Source organism: Vombatus ursinus, unplaced genomic scaffold (genome assembly GCF_900497805.2).
Source record: "Vombatus ursinus unplaced genomic scaffold, bare-nosed wombat genome assembly UNPS02014946.1, whole genome shotgun sequence".
Classification (NCBI taxonomy): Eukaryota; Metazoa; Chordata; class Mammalia; order Diprotodontia; family Vombatidae; genus Vombatus; species Vombatus ursinus.
The window spans coordinates 1,425,226-1,438,279 of NW_020954724.1; the positions used below are offsets into that span (position 1 = coordinate 1,425,226).

The following is a 13,054-nucleotide window of genomic DNA, read 5'->3' on the forward strand; positions in this document are numbered from 1 at the left end:
ATGGTGAGTATGATACTCTGAAGACAAATTTTAATCTCCAAGGTTTATCACAGGGTTGAGTTCATCATGGTTCCATGAAAACTTACTGTGAATGAATTTTCACTTAGCATTGTGATTTTTTATTTTCAAAGATTGTGCTGAGAGGCAGTTAGGTGGCACGGTGGATAGAGCTCCAGCCTTGGAATCAGGAGGACCTGAGTTCAAATAGGGCCTCAGACACTTACTAGCTATGTGACCCTGGACAAATCACTTAACCCCAATTGCCTCACTGGAAAAAAAAAAAAAGATTGTGCTGCTGATGATGATCTTGTACTTAAGAAAAGTTTAATGCAGTCCTACACTGGTCCTGAAAAAGACTATTCTTTGATTAGAGGCTGCAAAGTCCACCTCTACATTTAAAACTTACAAACCCAGTGATACCTTCAAAGGAGCTACCCTTTCTGATCATAACCCACTAGTGTGTTGAGTCTTTCTGATACAGCATCGCTGTGCTCATCATTTCAATTTGTGATTTTATTTTTTTTAAATTTTGTTTAGATTACCCCACCTCATTTTACCTTACACAAGCAAATTAAGGAATCCAAAATCCTCTGCCCATATGCAATCTAGTTTTGAGAGTCAGTATTTCTTTACATGAATCTCTCTTGCTCATTAACAAATAATATTGTACCCAAATTGTTTTGTACACAATGCGAAAACAGTAATAACTGCTACAAAATTCAGAACTCTTGAGATCAGAACTTAAGTCAATTTATCTTTTAATTATGTCCTATGTATTATAGAACCCAACAGTGAAAGATCTTATTGGTTTTGGTCTTCAAGTAGCCAAAGGCATGAAATACCTTGCAAGCAAAAAGTTTGTCCACAGAGATTTGGCTGCAAGAAATTGTATGTAAGTATAAAATGTTCCATCTGTATCTTTCAAATTATTTGAAGACTAAGTGAAACAAGGAGAAATGTAGTGGTGATCCCCCCCCCCCACACATTTTGTGACTGTAATCATGTTGTTGTCATTATGTAAAAGGTCCTTTGTTTTTGTTACAGTTTCAATTGATGTATAAGCATCGTGTTGTAAGAATGTGGGTGGAACTTTCAGGATTTATCCACCAGAACATTAAAAGGGACTCTCTGGAGGGGGTCTTGAACAGCTGTTATATACACTTGTTTTTCTTGGTCCTTCCCACCAGTAGCCCCTAATGTTGTGGTTTTATGCTACATTAGCTTACAGAAAGGAGAACTTGATCTTCAGCATTCTGCATTATAAAGAAAAAAAAATAGTAGGCAGATACCATTTCACTGAGGCTGCCCAAGACTTGATTTGGACTTGGACTGGCTCAGTCCTACCAAAAATGGTATTTAGGAATGAATATACAAAGAACTTTATTTGTGTCTGGCTGCCTGGGCTGTATAATACAACAGTCAACAGTTAGTGATTGATTCAATAGTTTCCCATTTTATTGCACTGATTCATGATATATGGCATGAATGAATAAGTTGTGTTATTAATTGCCAGCCTTGGTTTTCTGCAAATGGAAAAGCTTAAGGCCTATTTTTTTATAGCAACACACCCTGGATATTTGGAATTAATTTTTATTGAAACTTGATATTTTTCTTATGTACTGCATAATGTATTATAATCCTTTACTAGGAAAGAAGGATGATATGTTCTCTCTGTGCTAAACAGACTGGTCCTTGGCCAAATTGAGAATAATGTAAGAAAGATGGCATAGGATACACCTACTGCAGTGTAATATACCCCTTTAACCTTAGCTCTAGATCTTAGTATTAATTAAAAATGACCGGTGAGAATTAATAAGTGCTTTGTGTCTAAAGTTGATGTGCCAAAGTATAAAACAGCACAAGATGCAATTCTATGCCATGTCAACATCTAAGCATCAGCAAAGGGATTTTCTCGGCGCCTTGTAACGAGTACTGTCATAGAGGTGGCGGGGTCAATCCATTTATGGATTTGTAATACCAATGTCATATGTACTTACTCAAGACTTCCATTTTAATTTAGTGCTAGTTAATAGGTGCCAGATATGAAGAGCTCATTCCAAAAGTCATAGATTTCAAATGCAAAAGCTACTTGCTACAATCCAGAGAATATTCAGTATCACTGTAAATCCATTTCTACCATTGCAGATAATAATTTTTGTCGTTTCTGTAGGCTGGATGAAAAATTCACTGTCAAGGTTGCTGATTTTGGGCTTGCCAGAGATGTGTATGATAAAGAATATTACAGTGTACACAATAAAACAGGAGCAAAACTGCCAGTGAAATGGATGGCTTTAGAAAGTTTGCAAACTCAGAAGTTTACTACAAAGTCAGATGTGGTAATGTACACATCCTATCTAACCTGATTATACTTTTGTTCTTATGAAATTCATATGATATATTCCTGCACCTCAGTGATTCAATTAGACTTGACCGTTGTTCTGCTAAATAAGAAGCTAGATTGTGAATATGAATTTAAAATAAGAATGGAGATTAGAAATATATGTATGAGTGTAAGTTGTCTGATAAATACCACTTCTTGTATCTGTTCGTTTCACCTCACTACATGTAAGACTATTGTACACATGGGAGGTGTTTAAAGTCTTTGTTTAATTTAATTCTAAGTTTCTTCATATATTACACTATTCCTCTCTGTTGTTGAAAGGGGCTCAAAGAAAATTACATTTGAAAACATCACCATTAGAATAATTGTTGGTCATGCTTCATACTACAAGAAGGAAGACAGCCTAAGTAACAAAAATAAATACCCTATAGTTTTGATAGATGGTCAGTGATGCACATGTAAATTAGCATAGGCTTTAGCTTCCCTTGAAAACCAAGCATTTGAATGTTGACATGGTATTATTTCTATAGCATATGTTTGCTTATGCTATGTGTATTTTATGGTTCATACACACAAACTAACTCATTAGTGGGTTAGTACTGCAAATGACTACATGGAAGGAAAGGAAATAAACATTTGTTAAGTGCCTGCAATGTGCCAGGCACTGTGTTATGTGCTTTACAAATATTATCTCATTTGATCCTTAAATATAACCCTGGGAAATAGGTACTATTATTATCTCCATTTTACAATTAAGGAAACTGAGACAAACAGGGGTTAAGTGACTTGCTTAGGTTTACACAGCCCGTAAATATCTGAGATCAGGTTTTAGCCTCAATCTTCCTGACCCCAGGTCCAACACTTTGTCCACGGAGCCACCTAATTTCAAGATGGGCCTGGCTAATACCATTTAGATTAATTCAAAAACAATTGAAGTGTCAGTGAGATGTTCAGATTTGGAAAACTTCACTACGATGATTTTGAAAGCAAGCAGAAATGAGTTAATTCCCACTTGGGACCAGCTTTGCTCATTCTGATTAGATCAAGTTAGAGCTAATGGTCCTAAAAGGTTTTTTGAGCATTTGGTTTTTTTAAAACCTGGGCAAGGTCTAAGTGGATAGAGTGCTGGGACTGGAGTCAGAAAGACATGAGTTCAAACCCTGTCTCAGGTACCTCCTGGCTGTGTGATCCGAAGTAAATCGCTATACCTGTTTACCTCAGTTCTCTCATCAGTAAAATGGGGATAATAATAGCACCTGCCTCCCAAGTGTTTGTAAGAATTAAGATATTTAAAAAAATTAAGAGATAACGTATGTAAAGCACTTTGCAAACCTTTAGGAACTTTATAAATGTTAGCTATTATTATCATCATCATCATCATCTTCATCTTTATTCATTGATAGGACTCCTATCTGCAAGTGGGAAGGTGAGAGAATAGGCTATAATTAAATGCTACTCGTCACACTTCTTTTCTTCCTCTTACTAATTCAGTCTTCATTCTATTAAGTGCTTAAAGGTATAGCTAATGCCTCTTTTACCTCTACATATACATCCTTGCCTGTAAGTTGCCTAGCAAGGTTGCTAAGCAAAAATACACTTTCTGGGTACTTTGTTTCATACAAGGATGCCCTGCACATCCCGATTTATGCTCATTTGAGTTTTCTTTTTTTTTAACCCTGGCATATGTCCAATGGGAGAAATATGACCTGGTATATTCTTGAGTTTTCTATGAAGCCCTTTGATCTCTTTGAATCAAAAAGTAGCATATTATCATAAAGCCTGGTAGACCAAACATGGACTTAGGATCAAAAACTCTTGAATTTTTAATCCCAGCTTGAATTCAGATTTATTGCTGGATTTTTAGCAAGTGACTTAACCTTTTCATGTCACTATTATCCACAGTTCTAAGATGCTGACATTCCTCGTAAAAATTGTGATTTTAACCACTAATGAAATGCATCGAAAATAATAAGTTAAATAGTATTGCATTGCTTGGATATAGGCTGCTTCCAAGTATAGTCTCAACTCTTAAAGTAAGATGTCCTTGTGCCCAAGGTTGCACTGTCTCTATTGAAAGGAAAACAAATATGTAGGTATTTCTTGAAAAATAGTTGCACAAAATAACCATATGTAAAATCTGGGAAATTTTAAAGCATCATGTTAACTTGAAAAGAACATTTGCCAAATGAGTCTAAAGCAAGGATTCTTAGACTTTATTGTGTTATGGACTCCTTTGGTAATCTGGTGAAATATATGGACTGGTTCTGCAAGTAGTGTTTTTAAATATATAAGATAAAATGCATGGGATTATCCAATCAACATTTATTAAGTACCTACTATGTGGCAATATGCTAAGCACTGGGGATATAATTAATAAAAAGCAAGTCCGTCCCTGCCCAGAAGGAGTTTGCAATCTAATGAGAAGAGATAGCACACAAAAGAAGGCAGGAAAGGGAAGAAGGGAGACCATAGGGTATCTTGTTCCATGGAGTTTAAACTAGGCAGAGTGGCAAATGCTGAGTCCAGCTGAAAAATCCAGTTTCTGCCTTCTACAAAGGAAGGCATTAGGAGGAGTTTGTTACTCTGCCCTCCAACCCTTCAATCAGAGACAAGAGGAAGCTGAGGGAGATGGTGTCAATTAAAACTTGAGCTAGCACAGTGATGAGATGCTGAGCTTAACCTGATACAGGCGCCTTGTTCTGTGGAGTTGAAACTAAGTAGAGCAGTGGATGAATGAGTGAAGTGAGGATTACCAAAGAAACCAATTATATTTAATTAGTTATCAAAATTTTTAAAAATGCAAGTTCACAGACATCAAATTAAGAACCTCTAGTCTAGAATCACTGAGTCTATGTATTTCTTTTGCCCTTCTGTAATTTGTAGGGATGGGGACCGGCTGTACTAGCAAGGAGCAGAAGACAGCAGGGTCTGAAAGAGAATACCCTGATCATTAAATAGGATGCCACACTAAGACAAATTCATGGAGCTTTGAGAGCTGAGGTAGATGGTAGTAAAAGAACTCCAAGCAGCACCTGAAAGCCCAAATCTGACCAAGAGTAATACCTACCAAAGGGGTGCTATAGAATGTAGGGAGATGACATTCCCACACAATTTATCAGCTGTTAACAGAACTCTTTTATAATGAAGGCATGCAAGCCAAACCCCATCTGTTTCCACACAGCCTGGACACTGGAGAAATTTAGCATGGCAAAAATATGAAAAAGAAATGCCTTAAACCTAAACATTTAAAAGCCTGTACTAAAGCACTGCATAATGACTTTACATAATTTTAAAATTCAATAAGTTCATTTGATACAGCTTCATGCAGTAAAGCTTCCAGATTCCCTTGTGCATTAGACTACAGTGTTGGCCATTGGCCAACAATGGCAAGGCTTTGGATTTCTCAAATTCTACTATATTTTATTGTATTTTGATCAAATCTGTATGTGTAGTGGCATAACAATCAAGAACTGCTTAACAGAATGACAGAAAAGCAAAGAAAATGAGAACTGGCCCAAATCAACCAACTTTGTAAGAAATCTCCAAGTCTGGTTTTCATTTCATATCCGTACAAAAGCGTAATAGAGTTTTAAGAGCACTAGATTTAGAGTGAGAAGACATGAGTTCAAATCCCAGCTATGCTTCTTACTATCTTTGTGACCTTGAGAAAGTCACTTGAGGCATGTCTTGGAGCCTCAATTTCATTATAAAATGATGGGCCTGGACAAGATGATTTCTATAGTCTCTTCCTACTGAAACTCTTTCTTGTTGGCCATTATTCTTGTGGCACACACACACACACACACACACACACACACACACACACATCCCCATATTTTTGGTAAACAGATAGTTCAAGGTTTTTTTGTTGTTTTTTTTTAAACAGATTCATTCTCTTTTCAGAGCAATGGATCCCAAAGTGCCAATATATTAGGTTTATAGGCATAAAGAATCAATGTCAAGGATGAGAAGTGAACATGTTTTAGAGAGGTCAGGAGTAAGGAGCAGCGAGGGAGCTTTGAGACAAAATGATACAATTCAGCTGCCCACATGAAGTAAGGGTACTTCTATGACTGCATGCATGAGAGCAAATGGCGGGAAATAGCTGGCCGCAACTGAAAGATGGAGGTCCAAGTTTCTAAAAGATAACATTCAAGAATTCCCAAGGAAAAGAGAGGCTTCTTTTGTATCTTAGAAACCCAGTTCTGCCAGCTTGGCAAGTCCACATATAACAATAGATCTCTTTGCCTTCAAAACCTTCCCATTTCTAACAGAAGAGAAAACAACTTAGTAGTTTAAGTTAGACTCCTGCAAGTATTTAGAACATAAAGCAGTCTAATAAATGGGAAAGTTGGTAAGGAAGATTTCAGGTACAGGCAAGGAAATCTTTTTCCATACACTTGCCAATTCATACTTTCCACATAGTTGCATCACATCCCCTGATCCATCCACATCAAGATTGTATTCAAACAAATAAACAAGTCAAAAGGTGGCAGAGAAATGTGCTTTGGGAAATTAATTTCTTACCAACTCTTTCCCCCACTTCTGATGGCCCCAAGCATGTGGCAGTGAGGAAAAGATGAACTTTTCCATTCTCCCATTCTGAAGGAGAAGAATAAGCATTTATATAGTACTCATTATGTGCTGGACACTGTATAAAAACTCTTTATAAATTTATCTCATTTGATTCTCACAACCCTGTGAGGTAGGTGCTTTTATTATCCCCATTTTATAGTTGAGGAAACTAAAGCAAACAAAGGTTAAGTGACTTATCCAGCGTCACACAGATAGTGACTTTCTAAGATCAGATATGAACTTGGGTCTTCCTGACTCCAGGCTCGGCTCTCTGTCCACAGCACAGATAACTCCCCACTGGAAATAAATACAGACTACTTTTTCTTGATATCTTACTGTTTTCCCTCATTCTCTTAGGAGCAGCTAGATTAGGGGCAGTGAATTGAAGGCTGAACCTGGAATCAGAAAGACTTGAGTTCAAATTTGGCCTCAGACACCAGCTGTGTGCCCCTGAGCAAATCACTTAACTTCTCTTTGCCTCAATTTCCCCATCTATAAAATGGAGATCCATAATAGCACCTACCTCCCAGGGTTGTTGTGAGAATCAAATGAGATAATAATTGTAAAGCCCTTAGCAATGATGGGCACATAGTAAGTGCTACATAATGATTTGGAATTCACACTTGCTGAGAATTCAAAGTGAAGCATGAAAACTTTCTCCCATTCAAAGCTCCCTCCAAATTCGGTCTTCAGCTTGAAGAAGGAATACTAGGCCCCCAGGATTTCAATAGGAGAAGGCTAAAGTAATTAGAACTGCATATTCTCAGGGGCAGCTAGGTGGTGAAGTAGATAGAGATCTAGCCTTGGAGTCAGGAGGACCTGAGTTCAAATCTGGCCTCAGACACTTGACACTTAACTAGCTGTGTGACCCTGGGCAAGTCACTTAACCCCAATTGCCTCACTAAAAAAAAAAAAAAAAGCAGAACTGCATTTTCTCCAGTCCCCTTTGTTTCTTTCCTTTCCTGGAACAACCCTGTATGCATTTACAAATCTCAGATTCATGGTGCTTCATGGTGCTGTGAACTGGTCCAGTTCTCCTGAAAAGTCATTTTGAACTTTTTTTGGACTTTTTGGACATTTGGAACCATGCCCCAGAAGTTCCTAAACAGTGTATTCCCTGTGGCCCAGCAATACCACTACTAGGCCTGTAATCCAGAGATGAAAGAAAGAGGAAAAGGAACTGTGTTACAAAAATAATTAAATAGCAATTCTTTTAGCTATAATAGTTATAGCAGTTCTTTTAGTAGCAGCAAAGAACTGGAAACTACACAGGTGACCAACAATTGGGGAATGGCTAACAAATTGGGGAATGATGAACAAATTAGATATATGGATGTAACAGAATACAATATATTGTATTGTATGAATGAATGAATAAAGAAATGAATAAAGAAATTGTTTCGGCCAAACCCAGATATATTTGTATTAACCAAAAGAGAGTGAAGTGAGTAGAACTGGAAGAAAAATTTATACTCTAAAATCAATATTATAAAAATTGAAGTATTCCAAACAGCTTAAGAATTCTGATCAACACAATGATCAATCATAATTCCGTAAGTCTAATGATGAAAAATTCTGCGGAAAAAAAATGAAAAATGACAGAGAGGCAATGGATTAAGATGCAGAAAATGACATACTTTTGGACATGGCCAAAGTAGGAATTTGTTTTGCTTGATTATGCTTAATTATGACAAGGGTCTTGTATTTCTGTTTTTTCCACTGGGGACATGGAGGAGAGAGAGGAGAAAAAAAAATAATGCTTTTTAATTTAAAGGCAGAAAAGAAACCTAGGGAGATTTGTATGAACTCATATAAAATGAAGTAAGCAGAACCAAGAAAACAATTTGTAAAATAAGAACACTGTAAAGACAAACAACTCTGAAAGACTTAAGATCTCTGATCAATGTATGACCAGATATAAATGATTCCAGAGGACCAATTAAGAAATGTACTCCCCACCTTCTAAGACAGATGGACTCAAGGTGCAGAATGAGACATACTTTTGACATGCCCAATTTGGAAATTTGTTTTGCTTGATTATGCACATTCATTCCAAGAGTTTGGTTTTGTCTTCAATGGATAGAGGAAGGTGGAAGGGAGAGAGAATAGATTTTTGATCATTGAGGAAAAAAACATTTTTAAACAACTGCTCCATGGGATCTACCATGCCTGCCTTCCCCTCAACTTTCATTCTAACTATTTACCACTGAAAGCAACAACCCTGGTGCTATTTATCTACCAAGGTAAAGTAGAACTTTAACTACAAGGCAAAATGCATACTCTTTGTGGAAGAAAACTCCTGAAGATCCCTCCTTCACTAGATTTTTCAGTCCCAGACATGCAAAATAGAGACAGCCTAAGAGCTGTAGCAAGATATCTGTCTCTGAGGGATTGGGGCCAGAATGCAGACAGTTGTTTAAAATATCGAAGTGGGAAAAATTTATCCTACCTCCCTTCCAAGAAGCAAGAGGATCAGATACACTGTCTTCCAGATAGCTGGTGAAGAGGCTGTCCTCCGTCATTGCTTCTACTGCTACAAAACAAAACAAACAAACAAAAGTCTAGGGGCTTAAGGACATGATGATGGACCAGATTTTGGGGGGGGGAAATCCTATACAATACATATACAAACCTATATATGGACAAATCTAGAATTTACTTTTAATCTAGTGTGGTTAACATTAAAATTAATGTTAACACTTAGTAGTTAAATTTCCCAAAGCTGGAAACATTGATACTAGGTAATAGATGTAACTGTATACCTCCAGACTAAATCTCTAAAAGAATTTGGATTATGTTGTACATCCTAACACTGTAATTGCTTTTGAAAAACCTTTATTGGTTTATTCTTTTACTAAATAATCTAGAATGCTGTTTGAGCATTCTAAGGGGAATGCTCTAAGGGAAAGTTCTCTAAGGGGAACATGTTGGTACGTTTACCAGGTAAGTCCTATCATATTAATCACAGGTGATATTTTAATTACTGTTTAGGCTTAGAACTTTTTGAATACCTGACAAATAAACGTATAACATATAGTTCATTTTGCCCAATTCTAGTTCAAACATGTCATAAAATTGGTATCCTATTTTTCGCCCTCAAAGAAAATCTGTTCCTTGGTATCCTATTTTTTGCCCTCAAAGAAAATCTGCTCCTAACACAATGTGCTTGAAATGGGAGAGAGTGTATGTATCATTGAATGTTTAAGTCCACTCTCTCATCACTGAAATCTGATGAGTTACCTCACATTTCAGGTTGCATGTTCAAACCATTTTAACCTGAATTTCTTCTTCCTTTTTTTTTGTTTTGTTTTTTATTTTATTAGTGGTCTTTTGGAGTGCTTCTCTGGGAACTAATGACTAGAGGAGCACCTCCTTATCCTGATGTTAATACCTTTGATATAACAGTTTACTTATTGCAAGGCCGAAGGCTCTTGCAGCCTGAGTACTGCCCAGATCCACTGTAAGTACTCCTTCAGAATCTTTGGTGATTGGGGTTCAAGTGGCGGGGGGGGGTGGTTAGGAAGTCTTCTCTAAATGTGAATTTTTTGCTGTTGAAACCATTGCTTCAAATAATTGTTCTCTGGCTTCTCTCTGAAACAGGTATGAAGTCATGCTAAAATGCTGGCACCCAAAAGCTGAAATGCGTCCCTCCTTCTCTGAACTGGTCTCAAAGATATCAGTCATATTCTCCACATTCATTGGAGAGCATTATGTTCACGTGAATGCAACCTATGTCAATGTAAAATGTGTCGCCCCTTACCCTTCCCTTTTGTCATCCCAAGACAATGTCGACAGAGAGGTGGACACCTGACAGGGTGTACCCATAGTTCCCTGTGTGTGAGAAAGCTACCATAGTGGTAGTTCAAACAAAAGCAGATGTTGTATCCACTGTTTTTTTTTTCACTGCCTAGGGGAAAACACCATCACTTGTTTGTTGTTTTTGCCCAAAATTGCACTATTATAAGGATTTTATATTGTGTTATTTAAATCCATGCAATTCTAGGGAGTTTTCTAACTCATCAAATTATCTGGACCACCTCCTGCTGCCTGGGATTGAAACTTGTATGATATTTGGGACATAAAGTCTGACCCATTGAGTTAAAGTGTGTACAGTTGACAAAGAATCACTGCTCAAGCTTGGCTTTAAATTTCTGGTTACGTTATGAGAATTAAAGTGACAAATTTTGAAAGTCTAATGGACCATAGTCAATCCAGAAGAGGAAGTATCTTTGTGACATAGAGACCAGACTACCTATTTAGAAGTCCAATATTTCAGAAGATGTCTTTTCATGTTGTATAGATTCTAGCATTTTTTTCATTCTTAACCTTGACATTTTTTTGCCCATTAGGCAAAAGGGTTCATTAAAGGACTGTTGAATAAATTCCCTTTCTTAGGGAAGGATCATATATAATGTAGTCAAAATTTCAAAGCAGCATGACACAGAATGCTTTTATAAATTAGTAGGAGTATTTGCATATTGTATATAGACAACTTTTAGATTATTTTCTTATATAAAATAGTCCTAATGGCATATTCAGTTGTCATTTAGACATCAGCTTCAAAAAATGATAATGTTAAAGTTGTGACTTAATTAATTTGGACTCTTTGGATGTTTTTTCTTATATTTTAAGAAATGACTATTCTCTAAAAGTAAAAACTTGAGTTGTAATGATAAACATTTCTAGAGATAAATCAATTTGTATCCTGAACAGAATCAGTCTGACTGGAAATTTCGGCAATTCTGCTCAACTATGGCCCTCGTTTATGGCAATTCCTGGGAGTCAGTAACCCATAAATATTAGTTCCTGCTGTCCAGGTGGCTTGCTCTCCATAACATCACCAACTAGTGACAAAAGAACATCCATTCATTCAATCCACTTCTGCCACCGTGCATGTAGATTTACCCAGCTTTTGGCCAGAAAAATACATTTAAGAAACATATTCCTAATGTTCTGGCCAGTTAGAATGGAATCTAGTAGCTCTAGAATGGACCCAGGTAGTGTTTAGTTCTGTGGAATCTTGTGCCTACTACTGTATAGTGCATGTGGTATAGGATGGTTTTGTCCATGTAAACACAAAGTATTATATTTTTATAAAAATGTTTATTTTTAATGACATACACAATGTTTTGTTAGGCCACAAAATATACTGCACTGTGAACATTTCAGAAAAGGTATGTCAGACTTGGATTTATACCTTGGGGTGATTTTTTTTTAAATGACTGTAAATAGCGATAAGGAAATGCACTGATTGTCAGCACACCCCACCCTCATGACATCACCTTCACTTGAGGCCAAGGGCTAGTTAGTATAGCAAACTAGAATGGAGGACATGTTACACTGAAACCCATTAACAGTTTTACTGTTCTTGTAAGAATTATTATAAGCAAAGTTCCTTGGTGAGGTAGTAGGCATCATCAGATCCTCTGTAGTGCAGACACATATCACTTCAGAGGTACGTATTATATTGTATATAGTGTAGATTCAGTGAGTGTCTGCAAACTGAGAATGACAGAGCTCTGCTCTGGGACAGTAATGTATCATCTCTGCACAATCTCTTGGCTACAAACGTACTTGGGACATAAAGAGCTTGTGAAAGTGAAGCCCACTGACAAGGACTGCACATCTGTACATACATACATGCTCGCAAAGTTACAATGTGAAAATCATGTTTACTATTTATGAACTCTTCCTTTAATAAAGTTAACATTGTGTCTGGCACGGCCTGTAAGAGTAAGTGATTCTTGTAAGAATCTGATACTTGTCCATGCATATATACCTGCAGATGATCTGAATGGTACTTTGTATATTTGTTGTTCTGATATAATCATAGGAGTCGAATAAAGAGATTAACATCCTGTGTCTGCAGAGTTAGTCCTTGCTAGCCATACTTGATTTCCCACTCCTTTTACATGACAACAGAGGAATCTTAAAATTGATTTAGGATTACAAAGTCAAAATAATCCACATATCAGGCAGTTTTTGTGCTTTGCCATCACATATAAGAACTTGCATTCTTGAGTCACAACCCATTGTTTTACCTACAAACTATCACGTGGCCTTTCAACTTTGAAGAAAGATGGCTTCACAGAATGGGGACACTCTTCAGTGGATCTTGTCCTGGGTTACTGAACTAAC

At 36.9% G+C, this 13,054-nt stretch overlaps 1 protein-coding gene across 1 annotated transcript in view; it reads left to right on the forward strand.

Moving 5' to 3' along the window:
• Window positions 1-12,776, forward strand: part of MET (MET proto-oncogene, receptor tyrosine kinase) — a 153,691-nt gene extending 140,915 nt beyond the window's left edge. Inside the window, exons 18-21 of the mRNA XM_027845025.1 lie at window positions 783-892; window positions 2,171-2,336; window positions 10,240-10,376; window positions 10,517-12,776. Coding sequence (XP_027700826.1) covers window positions 783-892; window positions 2,171-2,336; window positions 10,240-10,376; window positions 10,517-10,727 — 624 coding nt within the window. The 3' untranslated portion in view covers window positions 10,728-12,776. The remainder of the gene's footprint in view (window positions 1-782; window positions 893-2,170; window positions 2,337-10,239; window positions 10,377-10,516) is intronic.
• The last annotated feature ends 278 nt before the right edge of the window (window positions 12,777-13,054 follow it).